Here is an 18,325-nt window from a genome sequence, read left to right on the forward strand (position 1 = left end):
TTGCTGTATTGGACTTGTTAATGTGTGAAAGTTAAATATTTCTAAAAAATATATTTTGAATTTCGCGCCCTGCACTTGAGCTGGCTGTTGTCATAAGTGTACCGACGTCGGGCTTGCAGCCATAAGAAGTTTTTAAGAACAAATTCTTATTTACAATGACAGCCTAGGAACAGTGGGTTAACAGCCTTGTTCAGGGGCAGAACGACAGATTTTTACCTTGTCAGCTGGGGGATTCGATCTCACAACCTTTCGGTTACTGGCTCAACACTAACCACTAGGCTACCTCTGCTGCCCCGCTCTAAGTCAACCCAGTCTGTTTTGCCCCATAGGTGCGCATGCATCGGTTTTGTTGCTGAACAACCAACCCAACTATATGACTGGGAACATACTTTCTCAGGGTTAGGAAACATGCACCCCAATTCAAAATCTGATTTAGAAGAAAGACAGATCTTACTTCACATTATTTGTCAGCAGACATATAATTAAGTGGCACTGCTAGCAAGTGGAAATAGAAGCAGGTGTAAGAAAAATAAGTGATTTGTAAGTTTGAGATCCAGGCTTCAGCCCTGTATGACTTTTGAAAACAGGCTGAGATCAGGTGTAGACTCTAAGTAAAATATGCGCAGTTTGATTGATGATATAATGTGTTCTGACCAGACAATGGTCCATATGTAAATTAGTCGTGCTCCCATAATTATTTTTAGAAGCATCAATCCATGTACAGTAGAAATGGTGGCAAAATGCTCTCAAATGTATTAGATTGATGTGATTGGACTAGTCTCTACCCCCTCATTGTAGTATTCATGGAAGGGCTGTTTGCTAGCTCACCTCCTCCCTCCATGCCCTGAGCGGCTGTGTTAACAGTATGAGACAGGGAGCACACGATCCTCAGCTCTGGGAAGAGGGGTACACCACGGGGGCCCTCAAATTCAGGCGCGGGGCGGGCCAGGTGGGGGCCGACCCCAGACAGGGAGATCTGAGGGGCATCGGGCTGAAGGACCACCAGGTAGCCCTCCAACTGCCTGAGCGTAAGACAACTCTCTTCATTGAAACACCTAGAGGGAGAGAGAGAGAGAGAGAGAGAGAGAGAGAGAGAGAGAGAGAGAGAGAGAGAGAGAGAGAGAGAGAGAGAGAGAGAGAGAGAGAGAGAGAGAGAGAGAGAGAGAGAGAGAGAGAGAGAGAGAGAGAGAGAGAGAGAGAGAGAGAGAGAGAGAGAAGGAATGGGGGGGGGGGGAATAGGGTACCAGTTATTTCTCTATAAGTAAACAGTTTTAGGACTTGACGATTAGCCAAATCAGGTGTGTTAATGTTAGTCTAGGACAAAAGCCTGCACACCCTGTGGATTTCCAGAACCAGGATTGAAAACCCCTGGACTATATGATATTGCATGCATTGTCTGATACTAATTAGTAGCGGATACTAATTGTGCCACTTTTCAGAAGCACTTTGAAAAGGTATTATTATTTGGCGATTCAGTACTTGATTTATGATTCAAGTGGTGCTTTCAGTTGTTTAGTGTGTGAGTGTTGGAACTGCAGTAATACTATATCTCTCTCTCTCTCTTTCAGTGAGCAGCTGCTATATCTGACTCTCCACAAGGGCCTGCTGTCAGCCATCTGGAGGAACTGCTGACCTCAAATCAGTCTTATCTTTAACCACTATTAAAAAACATCCCCTCCTACTACTAACTGATAATCAGACTGAAGAACACACTAGAAAAGCCACTAACCTCCTGACCTGGAATCAGACTAATCTTAAAAACACAAGCAAAAGAAAATCCACAAAGTCATGAAAACAGATCTCGAAACAAGCGTAAAAACACCACATCACTGTTGTACCTTAAATCGGACTAATCTTAAAAACACAACATTAAGCACAGCCATTTATATAGCTCTACCATACAGGATTAGATAATGAGGACTTCCTGTTGTTGCATCACTTCCTGTGATGGGTCAGATACAAAATAACATTGATAGATAGGACCTACGTGCACTTCACAAAGTGCATAAATATTTAAAATCAACAAAGTGGATAAAAAAGGACCCGTGTAGGCCAATGTGGTGCATTAATCCAAAAATTGAACAAAAAATGTCTGGTTATCCATGAACGTAATACAACTTGCGATACACTGTGGCATTAAAAAAAATGACTGTTTCAAGATTATGTGCTTCAACCGTGCTTCCTCTTACCCAAGGCTAGATTACCTAGTTGAGCAAAAGACCGTGACTCATATCATCTGCAAATCAAGCTCCACTCCTTGCACAGGGATGATATCATTCAACATAACAGCGTATCCTTGTGCTCTGGTACACTTGCAGAGTAAAAGTTTCAAGTTTCACATGCACATGCACAAGCGGAGTGAAATGCCTTTCTTGCTAACTCAAAACCAACAATGCAAAAATCAATAACAATGTATTACCAGAAAAAAACACACAAGAAATAAGAATAAGAAATATAAAATACACAATAAAGTAAGTACTGTAAGTAAGTATACTATATACAGGAAATATTTAAAAAGTAATATCCAATACCATATTTACACATGCAGGGACACTGGAGTGATGGAGGTAGATATGTATAGGGGTAAGGTGACTAGGCAACAGAATATAAGATAAACAGAGTAGCAGCAGCTTGTATGTGAGTGGGTGTGTAGAGTCAGCATAAATGTACGTGCATATTATGTGTCAGTGAGCAAAGGATGAAGTGATTGTTTGTGTGTGTTGGAGTGACAGTGTGTGTGTGTGTGTAGGGCCCTGTGAGTGTGCATGGAGACTATGGGGGGTAAAGGGTCAATCAAAAAGGTGTCTACACGTTCTACCCCCAAGTTGTATAAGAACCTTTGAATAAATGAATGAACAAATTATTTCATTCCTCATTAGCCTGCGTACCTGACAACCTTCAATGATGTTATGCTGTTAAACAATGGATAGACAATGAAAAATATCCAAAACGAGACAGAAACAAACTGGCACCCACACTACATCAACACGGCTGAAATACTCTGTCACAGAGAGGATAGGTTGTGGTGAATTAATGGCTTTAGAGATATGATACAAGTAATTGCGAACCAGAACACAAGTCAAAGATAAGATAACCCCAGGTTCTAATGGCAGTTTGGGACGACGTCGTTCCTTTAACATCATGCTCTTTCATTCCATAGCATTGCTTATCAACTACTCTAGCCATGTCCACGTTTATTGAGATCAACGTCCAATGAACAACTCACTTCCACTGAGCAGTCCTGGAAACCTGCGTCCACAGCTCCGGAACACTGCTGCATTCTTTGTGACATTACGTTTGACCTTCTTTGGCCTCTTTTCACCAGCATTTCTAGTTTGTGTGCACTAGCACTGTCAGTGTGTGTGGCTGTTTGTGTTTAAGTGTCACGTTTTAAAGTCATGTGCACAAGTACAGCCTTTCTTGCAAGCTCTCAACCCAACAATGCAGTCATCAATATCAATGTAGTACTAAACATAAGGTATAGCAAAAACACACATGATAAATAAAAATAAGAAGAACACGAGAAAGTAAGTCAACTATATACATGGTCAGTTCCAGTACCATATTTACAATGTGCAGGGATACTGTAGTGATAGAGGTAGATATGCATAGGGGTAAGGTGACTAGGCATCAGGATATATGGTAAACAGAGTAGTAGCAGAGTATATGATGATTGTATGTGAGAGTGTAGTCAGTATACATGTGTGTGCATGTTATGTGTGTGAGCAAATGAAGTTAGTGTGTGTGTGTGTGTGTGTGTGTGAGAGAGTGTAGAGTCTTGTGAGTGTGCAGAGAGAACGTGCTAAAAAAGTCTCTACTCAGATAGTCTCTGTTGCCATTTTGTTAGCTATTGGCTTGGCGATAGAAGCTGTTCAGGAGTCTGTTAGTGTCAGACTTGATGCACCTGTACCGTTGACGTGCGGAAGCAGAGAGAGCAGTCTATGGCTTGGGTGGCATGAGCCTTTAACAATTTTCTCAGCCTTCTTTTCACACTGCCTGATATAGAGGTCCTGGATGGCAAGGTGCTCAGCCCCAGTGATATACTGGGATTTGAGGGCCCATTCCAAACCTTTTCAACCTCCTGAGGTGGAAGAGGCGCTGTCGCACCTTCTACACGAATGTGTCCGGATCATTTTAAGTCCTTAGTGATTTGGACACCGAGGAATTTGAAGCTCTTGACCCGCTCCACTGCAGCCCTGTCGATGTGGATGGGTCCACAATCAGCTCCTTGATCTTACTGATGTTGAGGGAGAGGTTGTTGTCCTGGCACCACACTGCTAGGTCACTGACCTCCTCCCTGTAGGCTTTCTCATCGTCTCCGGTGATCAGGCCGACCACCGTTGTGTTGTTAGCAAACTTGATAATGGTGTTTGAGTTGTGCGTGGCCATGCAGTCATGGGGGAAAAGGGATTACAGGAGGGGACTAAGCACACACCCCTGAGGGGCCCCCGTGTTGAGGGTCAGTGTGGCGGAGGTGATGTTACCTACCCTCACCACCTGGGGTCGGCCCGTCAGGAAGTCCAGGATCCAGTTGCAGAGGGAGGTGTTCAGTCCCAGGGTCCAAAGCTTGGTTTCGAGCTTGGAGGGGAAAATGGTGTTGAACGCTGAGCTGTAGTCAATGAGCAGCATTCTCACATAGCTGTTCCTCTTAGGTGGGCGAGGGCAGTGTAGAATGCAATTGAGATTGCGTCGTCTATGGATCTGTTGGGGCGGAATGCAAATTGGAGTGTCTGGGATGATGGAGTTCATGTGTGCCATAACCAGCCTTTCAAAGCCCTTCACGATGACAGATGCGAGTGCTACAGGGTGGTAGACATTGTGGCAGGAACCTCAGAGTTATTGGGAACAGGAACGATGGTGGTCATCTTAAAACATGTGGGGATTACAGACTAGGACAAGGAGAGGTTGAAAATGACCGTGAATATGCCTGCCATTTGTTCTGCGCATGCTCTGAGAACACGTTCTGGAACTGGCCGGCCCCGCGGCCTTACGAGTGTTGACCTGATTAAAGCCCTTACTCACGTCGGCCTCGGAGAGCGAGATCACTTAGTCCTCTGTGTGTTTTTGTGTGTGTGTGTGTGTGTGTGTGTGTGTGTGTGTGTGTGTGTGCACGTACATGCAAGCGTGTACCTGAGGGAGGTGGTCAGTTTGAGTGGCCTGACTCCAGGGGTGGCGAAGCGGAGAGAGTTCCTGTAGGTGACCTGCTGCACGGCCCTGTTGAAGCTCTCAATGTCATCACCCTCCAGAACCAGCACAGACTGACTGGGGTTCACATGCACCTAAAAGGTCAAAGGTCAAGAGTTCATGCTCCGAGATTGCACACCCCTCATAGTCACACACACAGTTCATTCCGGCTATGTATTCTCTTTATATATTTCATCAGTACCACCGTTTTGGGACTTCAGTTTTGATTGACTGTAAAAAAATTTTTTTGCATATGCACAGAAAAATATTATGCAGTAGACTCCATATACATCAGGGGGAAAATAACCCTTTTGTACACAACAATCTCAGTAGGACATATACTGTAGCAGTGGTTAAAAAAAACGTTTGGTTGCCATGACCTAGATGAAGAAAAAAACTATTCTGGGTGTCAAAGCCCACTCTTAAGCCTTAGCCAAATGAGACAGTGATCTATAGGACTCCTCTTCAGCAGGGTGAGGTTACCTTCATGCCTGAGCCCAAGGTCTCCAGGTCCCCAAAGTCCAGCCCCTCCCTGCAGGCGTACAGACACTCCACCACACTGTGGGGCTCCACACTCCCTGGACGCACCGTCACCCCTGACAACAGTCCACGGTAACCACCCACATACTTCCCTAAAGAACCAGAAACAAAATTAACATAGTCAACACACACAAAAAGATGAACACCCACACACAGGCTTACACAGACATATATGCGCATGAACGAACACACACACACAATTAAGTCACCTGTGTCTTTCCCCTCAGGGATGGTGTTGTTAAGGATGTTCTTCTGTTTATCTTCTGTCTCTGTGGGGAGAAAATAAGAAAGTTCAAGGCCCCATGCAGTCAGGTTTGGAACTCTCTTTGTTATTGGTCTATTAACCAATTTACAGCATGGTGATGTCACCATGGAAAGCCGAAACTCCCGCCCGTGCAAACCTTCTGATTAGAAGGTCCTGTGTAGATTGTATTTTCAACCAGCAACTATCAGGAAATAACACTGATAAAAAGTTTCATCAGCTGTTGTAAAATATTATTTATACAAGAGGTGGGTCTAATCCTGATTGGTTAAAACCGCATTCCAGCCGGTGTCTATTCCAAAATTTACCAGCGGCTAAATCTAAGATGTTAAAATGCCTATTTACTCTGTTCCATCTGACTGCACAATCCACTGTCTCATCAGCCCAGTCAAGCAATTTATAAACTTGATCTCCACTATAAAAAGCATTTAGACATGATCTAACATTTCTTTTAGGATAACATTTAGTTTTCAACAGCGGAGATTTGTATAAACCTTGCTGTCTGTCTCTCCGACATTTGTAACATTGTTTCAATATTCAAATTCGATCCCAAGCTCAGTATGGCAATAGAACATTTAGAACAAACGTCCATGGGTACAGAACAAAAAGACTGAACGACTGGGTCGCGTCTCCAGCAACCGAACCGATAGAACGAACGACCAATCGGCTTGAGTAGCAACCCTAGATTTGTGTCGGGACTATATCTTGTGGAAGGATGAAATAGTATATATAAATTCACCAAAATAACATTTTTAATAAAAATATGTCAATCATTATTTGAATATGTTGGTAACCTGTTGTATAAAAGTGATAATGCCCTCGAAGCCGGTGTTTGAAAGATATATAACACCCGTGCCAATATATCCCCCAAACACTGGCTTCTCAGGCATTATCACTTAAATAAAAGACAGAAAAACTGAATTTTGACTGTACTGGGCCTTTAAAGACAGAGAAGGGGTAGAGGATAACAGAGAGAAGTGAGAAAGACAGGTGTGAGTTGAGAAATAAATGGTTAGTAAAAGCAAGAGGCGGAGTGGAAAAAGGAGTGAAAAAAACGGAATAAGAAGGAAAATAAATGTGTAAATCTGACAAAGGTGTGTCATACCCTCATAATCTCCCAGCAGCTGGTAACCACACAGACAGTAGCCATGAATGTGTGTGTGAGTGTATTTCCAGCTCTAATTGGTGTGTCCCATTTTAGCGATTAGCGCTGGTGTAACTGGCAGGCTAACCGTCTGGCCTGCCTGTTGTTTTGTTAGCCTAAATAATTGATAAGTCAGTGATATTAATAGAGTATGGAGAGGCAGTCAGAGCATTTCACACAAATATAATTAGGTGAATGAGGAGGGAAATGCCATGCTTTTCAGTGTCAGTTGGCGTGTGTGTATGTATGTGTGTGTATGTACAGTGCCTTGCAAAAGAATTCAAACCCCTTGGATTTCTTCACATTTTATTGTACTACAAAGTGGGATTAAAATAAATTGTCATTTTTTTGTCAACAATCTACACAAAATACTCAAATGCGAAAGTGGAAGGAAATGGTTTTTTTAATAAATAAAACATGTATAACTAAAATATAGTTGTTGCATAAGTATTCAGCCCCTGAGCCTAATTAGTTAAGGAGTACATTTGGCTTAACAAATCACATAATAAGTTACATGGAATGTGAAATAATAGGATTTGACATGATTTTAGAATGACTAACCCTTCCTCTATCCCTCAAACATCCCTCAGCCAAGTATTGAATTTCAAGCACAGATTCAACTACAAAGACCAGGGAGCATTTGAAAGCCTCATAAAGAAGGGAAGTGATTGTTAGATGGGCAACAATAACAAATCAGACATCGAATATCTCTTTAAGCATGGTCAAGTTAATAATTACGCTGTGGTTTATACCCTGAGTATACCAGACATTAGGAACTCATGGTGCTGAATACTTACGCAACAACTATATTTTAGAATTGTTCTTCCACTTTAACATTACAATATTTTGTGTAGACTGTTGACATGGTAATTAAATACATTTGAATTCCACTTTGTAACTCAATAAAATTTGAAGAAATCCAAGGGGTCTGAATAGTTTTGCAAGGCACTGTATATATGTGTGTGTGTGTGTGTGTGTGTGCGTTGCCTTCATTGGTGTGCTGGAACATGTGGTTCTATGAACTGTTTCATTTGTAGAAGAACGTGAACTGGGACAACTGCCAAAAATCTATTTTGGGGCAGGCGTTGCTCTTTTGTAATCTTGTAACCTATTCAAGAAATGTATTGCCAAAACAATATATTCCATTGTCTATTGTGGTACATTATTGTGATCTTTTCCTTGCCATGTTCTCATCAACTACAACTCATTAGCAACACTTGTCATTACATTGCCATCATTCCAGGGTATCTATATGTGTATGTAATTAATAGTGACATTTCTAATTCATTCTTGTTAACTAGCTATATAGAATATATATATAGAATAATATGTTATTAGTTATCCAACTAGTAGTTACTCTAGTATAGGACCTCTGTAATGTAAAGTGTGGCCCACTTAGGCATCCTTCATTTGCTGACAGGTGTTCTATGCAGTGTAAGGTTTAACCGTTCTAGGTAGCGTAAGGTTTAACCACAGAGTTTCTAAACCCAGAGAAGCAACATCGCAACGTGTTCCAGTAATTCCTGTGAAACAGGTCAAACAGACCAGGCCGGGGTTTGGGAAGTCAATGAGAGAAGTAAAAACATTCTTCCTTAGTTGTTTATTTTCTCGAAATCTAAAGGCACAACCTAGACTCGAGCCAATATCTTAAGTAGTTGAACATTATTACTCCAACCTCGTGAAAGTGACAAACTGAAACGCTTGAATTTTTGTGAAAAACAACTTTATATCGAAGGAGTGCCGTTAATTTGCGCAGTTCACCACCAGACGACTGTTAGACACGATAACGTGAGCTTAGCTTGCCGACATCGCCATGACATCGCCTACAAGTGTGATAGGCTAAAATCACCAATCTTCATACTGTACTGTCTTTGGTTTAACCAATCGTTACCCCAGCAGGCGCCAATGACCAGTCGCTGTCGTGGGGCAGGGTTGGGTATGGCTCCGTTGTCGTGGATGAGGGCGGGGTCGAAGGTGACTCCGTCCACGTACAGTGTCACAGAGGGGAACTGGACACTGAGGGACAGGTGATGCCACTCGCTGTCACACACCTAGCGAGGAAAGAAGGACATGAAGACACAATAGGTCAGAGGTCAAGAAACAGCTGAACACTTGGGCTGTGTACAGCAGACACAAAACAGGAGAACTAAAAAAATTATCTACTAGATGTGCTACATGAACTTATCCCATATAATATCAAAATGTTTCTAAATGTTTTATCCCTTTTGTTTCTACTGAACACCACCCATGACACCAGACTGAGCACTGTAACAGATATTGTTGCAGAAGAGAGACAGAGGGATATGCCAAATCTTATCTGTATCAGCTTGGCCCCTATAATCCTACCCAGTTTAAGCTGTCTACGACCAGTAACCCCAGCCAAAACCACTTAGTCCCCCTCCACACAACCCCACCATCCCCTTATCCCCTCTGCCCCTGCCTCTCATCCAAATCCTATTCTTCCCAATCCCCTTGCTCTTTGTCCATTCCCATATTTACAAATTCCCCCAAGGGAAATATCCTAGCCTAGCAAGTAGAGCATTGCGACAGTAACCAAAAGGTTGCATGTTTGAATCCCCAAGCCGGCAAGGTGAAAATATCTGCTGTTCTGCCCTTAAGCAAATCAGTTAACCCCCACAACAACTGCTCCCCGGGTGCCGATGATGTCGATTAAGGTAGCGCCCCGCACCGCTCTGATTCAGATGGGTAGGGTTAAACACAGAAGACACATTTCGGTTGAATGCATTCAGTTGTGTAACTGACTAGGTCTTCCCTTTCCCTTGTAGCTAGCGAGTCTGCCTTGAGATCAGGAGCCCTGGGTTGTAACCCTACTTAATGCAGTTGTCTTAAAAATAAATAAATACAATTGCAACTGGCATTAAGTGAGCGTTGGCCTTTTTGTATGGCTCTTTCACTCATAGCTCTCCTTCTAGCAACTGTTAATTGAAGAAAATCTGTTCCAGCCTCATCCAGCAGCATTCCCATAGCACCTGCTCCAGTTTCCAGAGGAATTTCACAGGCCGCGCAGCGGAGACGTCGGGCCAGTAGAAAAGAGATAGACGGCAGCCGTGAACGGAGAGAGAGTAGTGGGAGAAGGATTCGTCTGAGGAACAGGGAGAGGAGACTGGCAGTCAGTAGACAGAAAACAGCATTTGAGACAAAACTTGCCGACGGAATATGAGACACAGGCAGTGCATTTCACAACAAAAGGCTTTTCATATTTCCTCGCCATAGTCTTCATAGAATTAGACTGAAGCAGAGCCATAAAGATACAGTATACATAGCGGTGGGAAGTAGGGGTGCTGAGGGTACTGTATCACCCTCTGCAAAATCAGAAGAAAAAAAATTGTACAGTAACAGTCAAAAGTTTGGACACCTACTCATTCCAGAGTTTTTCTTTATTTTGACTATTTTCTACATTGTAGAATAATAATGAATACATCAAAACTATGAAATAACACATATGGAATCATGTAGTAACCAAAAAAGTGTTAAACATATCAAAATATATTTTATATTTGAGATTCTTCAAAGTAGCCACCCTTTGCCTTGATGACAGCATTGCACACTCTTTGCATTCTCTCAACCAGTGTCATGAGGTAGTCACCTGCAATGCCTTTCAATTAACAGGTGTGCCTTGTTAAAAGTTAATTTCCTTCTTAATGCGTTTGAGCCAATCAGTTGTATTGTGACAAGGTAGGGGTGGTATACAGAAGATAGCCCAATTTGGTAAAAGACCTAGTGCATATTATGGCAAGAACAGCTTAAATAAGCAAACAGAAACGACAGTCCATCATTTCGTTAAGACACAAAGGTCAGTCAATTTTCAAGAACTTTTGAAAGTTTCTTCAAGTGCAGTCGCAAAAACCATCAAGCGCTATGATGAAACTGTCTCTCATGAGGACCGCCACAGGAAAGTAGACCCAGAAATCCCTCAGCTGCAGAGGATAAGTTCATTAGAGTTACCAGCCTCAGAAATTGCAGCCCAAATAAATGCTTCACAGAGTTCAAGTAACAGACACATCTCAACATCAACTGTTCAGAGGAGACTGCGTGAATCAGGCCTTCATGGTGGAATTGCTGCAAAGAAACCACTACCAAAGGACACCAATAATAAGAAGAGACTTGCTTGGAACAAGAAACACGAGTAATGGACATTAGACCAGTTTAAATCTGTCCTTTGGTCTGATGAGTCCAAATTTGAGATTTTTGGTGTGTCGCTGTGTCTTTGTGAGACGCAGAGTAGGTGAACGGATGATCTCCGCATGTGTGGTTCCCACCGTGAAGCACGGAGGAGGAGGTGTGATGGTGCTTTGCTGGTGACACTGTCTGTGATTTATTTAGAATTCAAGGCACAATTAACCAGCATGCCTACCACAGCATTCTGTAGCAATACGCCATTCCATCGGGTTTGCGCTTAGTGGGACTATAATTACTTTTTTAACAGAACAATGACCCAAAACACACCTCCAGGCTGTGTAAGGGCTATTTGACCAAGAAGGAGAGTGATGGAGTGCTGCATCAGATGACCTCGCCTCCACAAGCACCTGACCTCAACCCAATTGAGATGGTTTGGGATGAGTTGGACTGCAGAGAAGGGAAAAGCAGCCAACAAGTGCTCAGCATATGTGGGAACTCCTTCAAGACTATTGAAAAATCATTCCTCATGAAGCTGGTTGAGAGAATGCCAAGAGTGTGCAAAGCTGTCATCAAGGCTGTCACATCTGTTTCACCTGTCTTTGTGCTTGTCTCCACCCCCCTCCAGGTGTTGCCCATCTTCCTCATTATCCCCAGTGTATTTATAGCTGTGCTCTCTGTCTATTGCCAGTTCGTTTTGCTTCGTCAAGCCTACCAGCGTTTTTCCCATGCTCCTGTCTTTCTCTAGTTCCTGTTCTCTAGTTTTCCCGGTTTTGACCATTCTGCCTGCCCTGACCCTGAGCCTGCCTGCCGTTCTGTACCAATTGGACTCTGGATTACTGACCTTGACCTGCCGTTTGTCAGCCCCCGTTTTTGTAAAACTTTTGTTACTTCGAAACTGTCTGCATCTGGGTCTTCTCCTGAGCCTTGACAGTACAAACTGGCCATGATGGACCCAGCAGACTCAGACCAGCTCCGCAACACCGTCTGCTCCCAAGGAGCCACCATTGGTTGGCACAAGGAGTTCCAGACCTTGGGGCGGCAGGTAGCCTAGTGGTTAGAGCGTTGGACTTGTTACCGATAGGTTGCCAGATCGTAATCCCCGAGCTGACAAGGTAAAAAATGTGTTTTTCTGCCCCTGAACAAGGCAGTTAACCAAATGTTCCTAGGCCGTCATTGAAAATAAGAATTTGTTCTTAACTGACTTGCCTAGTTAAATAAAGGTAAAATAAAATAAAAATTGGTCGAACACTATGACCGCTTGTTGAACACATTGCTGGAGCAATTCCGCAGGTTGTCTGTCAGGCAGCCTACCACGACTGTAACCTCCCAGCCCCTCAGTAACTCGGCTGTTAGCAGCGTGGCCACCCCAGTTTCCCAAGAACCCCGCTTACCTCCCCTGGAACGCTTCGCTGGAGAGTCTGGAACTTGTTGGGCGTTTCACGCGAAGTGTTCTCTCATCATCGAGCTGCAGCCCTCCTCTTTCCCCTCGAACCGCTCGAAGATCGCGTACCTCATCACGCTGATGTCCGGGAGGGTTTTCGCCTGGGCTACGGCCGTGTGGGAACAACAGTATGCTTCAGTCTGGAGGAGTTTGTGGCGGAGGGAAGGTTTTCGATTCTCTGGGAGAGGCTGCTCGGAAGTTACTCCAGCTTTGGCAAGACTCCGGCAATGTGGTAGACTATGCAGTGGATTTCTGCACGTTGGCAGCTGAGAGTGCTTGGAACCCGTAATCGCTGAGCGGCTATGGGTACGTAGGAAGGAGAGGAGGTCCAATCGACCTCGCCTCCGAGGCATCCCCAATGTCTCCATGGCCAAGAGGACTCGAGGCTAGCTGAGTTCCCCCGAGAGTCTCCAAAGTCTGCCGATTTACCTCTTCCCGAGCTGATGCAACTAGGCAGAGAGAGGCTGTCCCCAGCCGAACGTCTTTCCACCGGCTTCACACGAAGAGTTGTATTGCGGGACTACTGGTCATTTAGTGTCCTCCTGTCCACTAAAAGACCAGGCTCACCAGGTAGGGGCGAGTACTCTGGTGGTCCATATGGAGAATTTTTCATCTCCCCTTACTCTCCGGGTACTCCTCAACTCTGGGGCTGATGAGTTTTATAGACGCTACCCTGGCTTCTGAGCTAGGCATCCCCACTCAGCCCCGCTCCATTCCCATGGATGTTAGAGCGTTGGACGGGGCCAGGTCACCCGCAATATCACTCCCATCAATCTACGAGTGTCATGGAATCACAGCGAGGCAATTCAATTCATGCTAATTAAGTCTCCTCAGGTTCCCGTGATATTAGGATTCTCTTGGCTCCAGCGATACAATCCCTTAATAAACTGGACTGCTGGTGCCATCATGGGCTGGAGCCCATTCTATCATGCCCATTGCCTGAAGTCAGCGCAGGACATCTTCCTGTGGGCTCGAAAGTTGCCCCGGGCCTCTTTCATTCCCGCGGAGTACCAGGACCTCCGGGAGGTTTTCAGTAACGTCTGGTCCACTTCACTTCCTCCGCACTGACCCTATGACTGCGGGATCAACCTTCTCCCAGGCACCACACCACCCTGGGGATGACTGTACTCTCTGTCGGGTCCAAGGCTATCGAGACCTACATCGAGGACTCCCTAGCTGCAGGGTGTATCCATCCTTCTGCCTCCGCCGCCTGCGCAGGGTTCTTCTTTGTGGAGAAGAAAGACAAAACCCTGCGCCCGTGCATTGACTACCGGGGTCTCAATGACATCACGGTGAAGAACCGCTACCAACTACCATTAATCGCCTTGGTCTTCGAGCTGTTCCAGGGGGCCACCGTTTTCTCGTAGTTGGACCTGTGGAACGCCTGCCACCTGGTGTGGATACGGAAAGGGGACGAGTGGAAGACTGCCTTCAACACAGCCAGCAGTCACTACAAATATCTGGTCATGCCATTTGGCCTTACCAACACCCCAGCTGTGTTCCAGGCCCTAGTTAATGACGTTCTCCGCGACATGTTGAACCAGTTCGTCTTCGTCTACCTCGACAACATCCTCATTTTCTCCCACTCAGCCCAAGAACATGTGCTCCATGTCCGACAGGTCCTCCAGCTCCTGCTGGAGAACCAGCTTTTTGTGAAAGCGGAGAAATTAGAATTTCGTTGCTCCACCATCTCCTTCCTTGGTTACATCATCGCTGCAGGGAATGTACAGATGGATCCGATAAAGGTGAGAGCTGTTGTGGATTGGCCCCAGCCTATGTCCAGAGTGCAGCTGCAACGTTTCCTGGGAATTTCCTACTTTTATCGCCGCTTTATCCGGGGTTACAATGCCCTGGCTTCCCCCTGTCTACACTCACCTCTCCCAAGATTCCGTTCACGTGGTCCCCAGCTGCTGACCGGGCGTTCCTGGACCTGAAGCACCGCTTCACCACAGCTCCCATATTGGTTCATCCTGACGCGTCCCGTCAGTGCGTGGTGGAGACCGATGCTTTGGATGTCAGAGTGGGGTCTGTCCTGTCCCAGCATTCTGCCCTGGACCTCAAGTTACATCCCTGTGCCTTCTCCCATCGCCTCAACACCAAGGAGAGGGATTACGATGTGGGGAATTGTGAGCTTCTCCCGGTGAAGATGGCGTTGGAGGAGTGGAGTCACTGGTTGGAGCGGGCGGAACAGCCGTTCATTGTGTGGACGGATCACAAGAACCTGGAATATCTCCGCACTGCCTAGCGTCTCAATTCCAGGCAAGCTAGGTGGGCCCTGCTTTTCACCCGGTTTAACTTCTCCCTCTCCTACCGACCGGGATCCAAGAATAACAAGCCGGAAGCGCTGTCACGCCCCTATAGCCCTGCGGCTACACCCTTGGACCCTGAGACCATCCTTTCCACCTTGTGTCTGGCGATGGCACTCAGCTGGGGAATAGGGAGGAAGGTCCATGACACCCAGAATTCCCAGCCGATAGGGGGGCCAGATAGCCAGATGTTTGTTCCTGACGCTGTCCGCCCCTTGGTCCTGGAGTGCCCCCACTCCTCCAGAGTTACTTGCCACCCGGGCTTCCGTCAGACCCTCACCTTTGTACGGCAATGCTTTTGGTGGCCTTTCATGGTCCCGGGTGTTCCGCGTTCGTCGCCGCCTGCATGATCTGTTCGCAGAACAAGACTCCTCGGCAAGCTCCGGCTGGTCTCATTCAGCCACTACCTGTCCCTCATATCCCTGTCCCTCACATATCCCTGGACTTCGTCACGGGTCTCCCCCCATCTGATGGCAACACCGCCATCCTGACTGTAGTAGACCGGTTTTCCCCAAGCTACCCTATGCCAAAGAGACGGCCTAGCTCATGGTGCAGCACGTCTTACGGATCCATGGACTCCCAGTGGACATGGTCTCCGACCGGGGTCCTCAGTTCTTGTCCTGGAAGGTGCTCTGCACATTCATTGGGTCGTCGGCCAGCGTGTCCGCCGGATTCCACCCTCAGTCCAACAGCCAGTTGGAGCAAGTCAATCAAGACCTGGAGACGACTCTTCGCCCGCAACACCCTCCCCTGCTCTGCCACCGGGCTCTCGCCTTTCGAGTGTTCCCTGGGTTATCAGCCCCCGCTCTTCCTGGAGCAAGAGGAAGAGGTCGGCATTCTCTCGGCCCAGATGTTTGTCCACCGCTAGTCGGCTCTTCTCAAGACTACCTCGTAGTATCGGAGACAAGCGGACTGCCACCGGACCCCGGCCCCCCAGTATCGTCTCAGGCAGAGGGTATGGCTTTTCACCCGAGATCTGCCCCTCCGGGTGGAATCCCACAAACTTTCCCCCATTTTAAAATTGTCCCTTTCCCCATCTCCAAGATCATTACCCCTCTGCTGTTCGTCTTCTGTTGCCCCGTACCCTCTGTATACATCCCCCTTTTCATGTGTCTAGGATTAAACCCATGTCTCACAGCCATTTGTCTCCTGTTTGGTTACTACATGATTCCATATGTGCATTTCATAGTTTTGACGTCTTCACTATTATTCTACAATGTAGAAAATAGTAAAAATAAAGAAAACCCCTCGAATGAGTAGGTGTGTCCAAACTTTTGACTGGTTATATATATAACCTATATATATATAACCTATATATATATATATATATATATATATATAGCGGTGGGAAAAGTACCCAATTGTCATACTTGAGTAAAAGTAAAAGATACATTTACCCAAAAAATATATGGGGGATTGGAAATGCAGAAAATTACTTTGTTGCTTCCATTAATCTATCCGCAATATTAAAGTTGATCCACCCCCTGAATAATTAAAAAAAAAATTAAACCAAAAATACAAAGATACCTTAATAGAAAATGACTCAAGTAAAAGTGAAAAAAAAACAAAAAACAGTAAAATACCACTTGAGTAAAAGTCTAAAAGTATTTGCTTTTAAATATACTTGAGTATCAAAAGTAAAAATAATAAAAAATTGCTTATATTAACCAAACGGCACAATTTTCCTGTTTTTGTTAATTTACGGATAGCCAGGGGTTTCACTCCAACACTCATACATAATTAGCAAATTAAGCATTTGTGTTTAGTGAGTTCGCCAGATAAGTGGCAGTAGGGACGACCAGGGATGTTATCTTGATAAGTGAGTGAATTGGACAATTTTTCTGTCCTGCTAAGCAATTAAAGTGTAATGAGTACTTTTGGGTGTCAGAAAAAATGTATGGGAGTAAACATTACAATATTTTCTTTAGGAATATAGAAAAATAAAAGTAAAAGTTGTCAAAAATATAAATAGTAAAGTACAGATACCCCAAAAAACGACTTAAGTAGTACTTTAAAATATTTTTACTTTGACTGACAGTTGTGACTGACCATTTGACTGACCATTCTTGACAGTACTGCAGACAATAGTCTCCTCCTCCCTGCGGTTTCCTCTGGCCTGATTAGTCGGAGGCTGGGTGTTGATCCCACCCCTTCGCATCCACAGCTGGAGGGTGAAATGGTCTCCGGATACGGCCGCGGCAATAGAGTCGGGTACCATGGCAACGTGGGTGGAGCCATTGAAGGAGAACACCAGGGACGAATCAGAAGAAGGGAGGGTGGGCAAGGCTGAGGTCCAATTGGCTGCTGGGGACGGGGGCGGGAGTAAGTCCACTTCACCTCTCACAGCACCTGGTGAGACAGGAGTGAAATCATGAATGACATACTGTACAACCCTAGCCTTGGTAAAGGCCTTAGAAGCATTAAGTCTTTTGGGACTGTCTGTGGTTAATGTGCTTGTTTCAGGTTGGGAGTTCAAACCCCCCTTCTGACTCACTCCAATGTTGCTGCATAACTCTACTTACTAACTCTAAACACGTTAATGCCTTAACGAGCTGACTTTTGGACTCAATAAATGTAAGCTGATATTGTGAGCTCAAAGAATATCAGGGCCTGTACTCTCCCGAAATGCATGAATGCATTACTTAATTTCATTTATGCACACACCACAAATGCAAGGTATTTTTCTGCTTATGTGGCAAATAGGACTAAAACCTATGTGACTTGAGTATGCTCCATTCCAATCTTCAAATAGTCACACATTATTATCCCAAAGATTGAGTCCATCATGAATAGCCCAGACACAAGCGGGCACTCACCACAGAGTCTGCGCACTGATCGGTCTGAGTAGCTGTCCCTGTCACATCCCTTCCCAATATGGCCAGTCTGCAGCTCTACGGTGGCCTGGATGTTCCACACAGTCTCTTCGCAGGTCTCCAGGTGCAAACTGGGGAACAGGGGAATGCTGCCTGACCCGGGGGTATACTCCACCCGCTTCGACCAGCCTGAAAACCAACAGAGAAAATAAACCATCAAAATACAGTGCATTAGGAAAGTATTCAGACCCCTTGACTTTTTCCACATTTTGTTATGTTTCATTACAATTATTCCTCATCAATCGACACACAATACCCTATAATGACAAAGTTAAAATAAGTTTATTTTTTTGTTGCAAAAATAAATACAAATAAAAAAAAGAACTACCTTTTTTACATAAGTATTCAGACCCTTTGCTATGAGACTTGAAAATGAGCTCAGGTGCATCCTGTTTTCATTAATCATCCTTGAGATGTTTCCACAACTTGGAGTCC

General features: G+C 45.0%; 1 protein-coding gene across 1 annotated transcript in view; it reads right to left on the reverse strand.

Moving 5' to 3' along the window:
* LOC120031586 (calsyntenin-3-like) overlaps nt 1-18,325 on the reverse strand; it is a 33,966-nt gene that overhangs the window by 5,313 nt on the left and 10,328 nt on the right. The window contains exons 6-13 of the mRNA XM_038977395.1: nt 17,834-18,019; nt 17,079-17,366; nt 10,121-10,233; nt 9,022-9,181; nt 5,934-5,993; nt 5,668-5,816; nt 5,131-5,279; nt 829-1,055 (exon numbers count right to left, since the gene is read on the reverse strand). Coding sequence (XP_038833323.1) covers nt 829-1,055; nt 5,131-5,279; nt 5,668-5,816; nt 5,934-5,993; nt 9,022-9,181; nt 10,121-10,233; nt 17,079-17,366; nt 17,834-18,019 — 1,332 coding nt within the window. The remainder of the gene's footprint in view (nt 1-828; nt 1,056-5,130; nt 5,280-5,667; nt 5,817-5,933; nt 5,994-9,021; nt 9,182-10,120; nt 10,234-17,078; nt 17,367-17,833; nt 18,020-18,325) is intronic.

This window comes from Salvelinus namaycush, chromosome 37, assembly GCF_016432855.1.
Source record: "Salvelinus namaycush isolate Seneca chromosome 37, SaNama_1.0, whole genome shotgun sequence".
In the NCBI taxonomy this organism is placed as follows: Eukaryota; Metazoa; Chordata; class Actinopteri; order Salmoniformes; family Salmonidae; genus Salvelinus; species Salvelinus namaycush.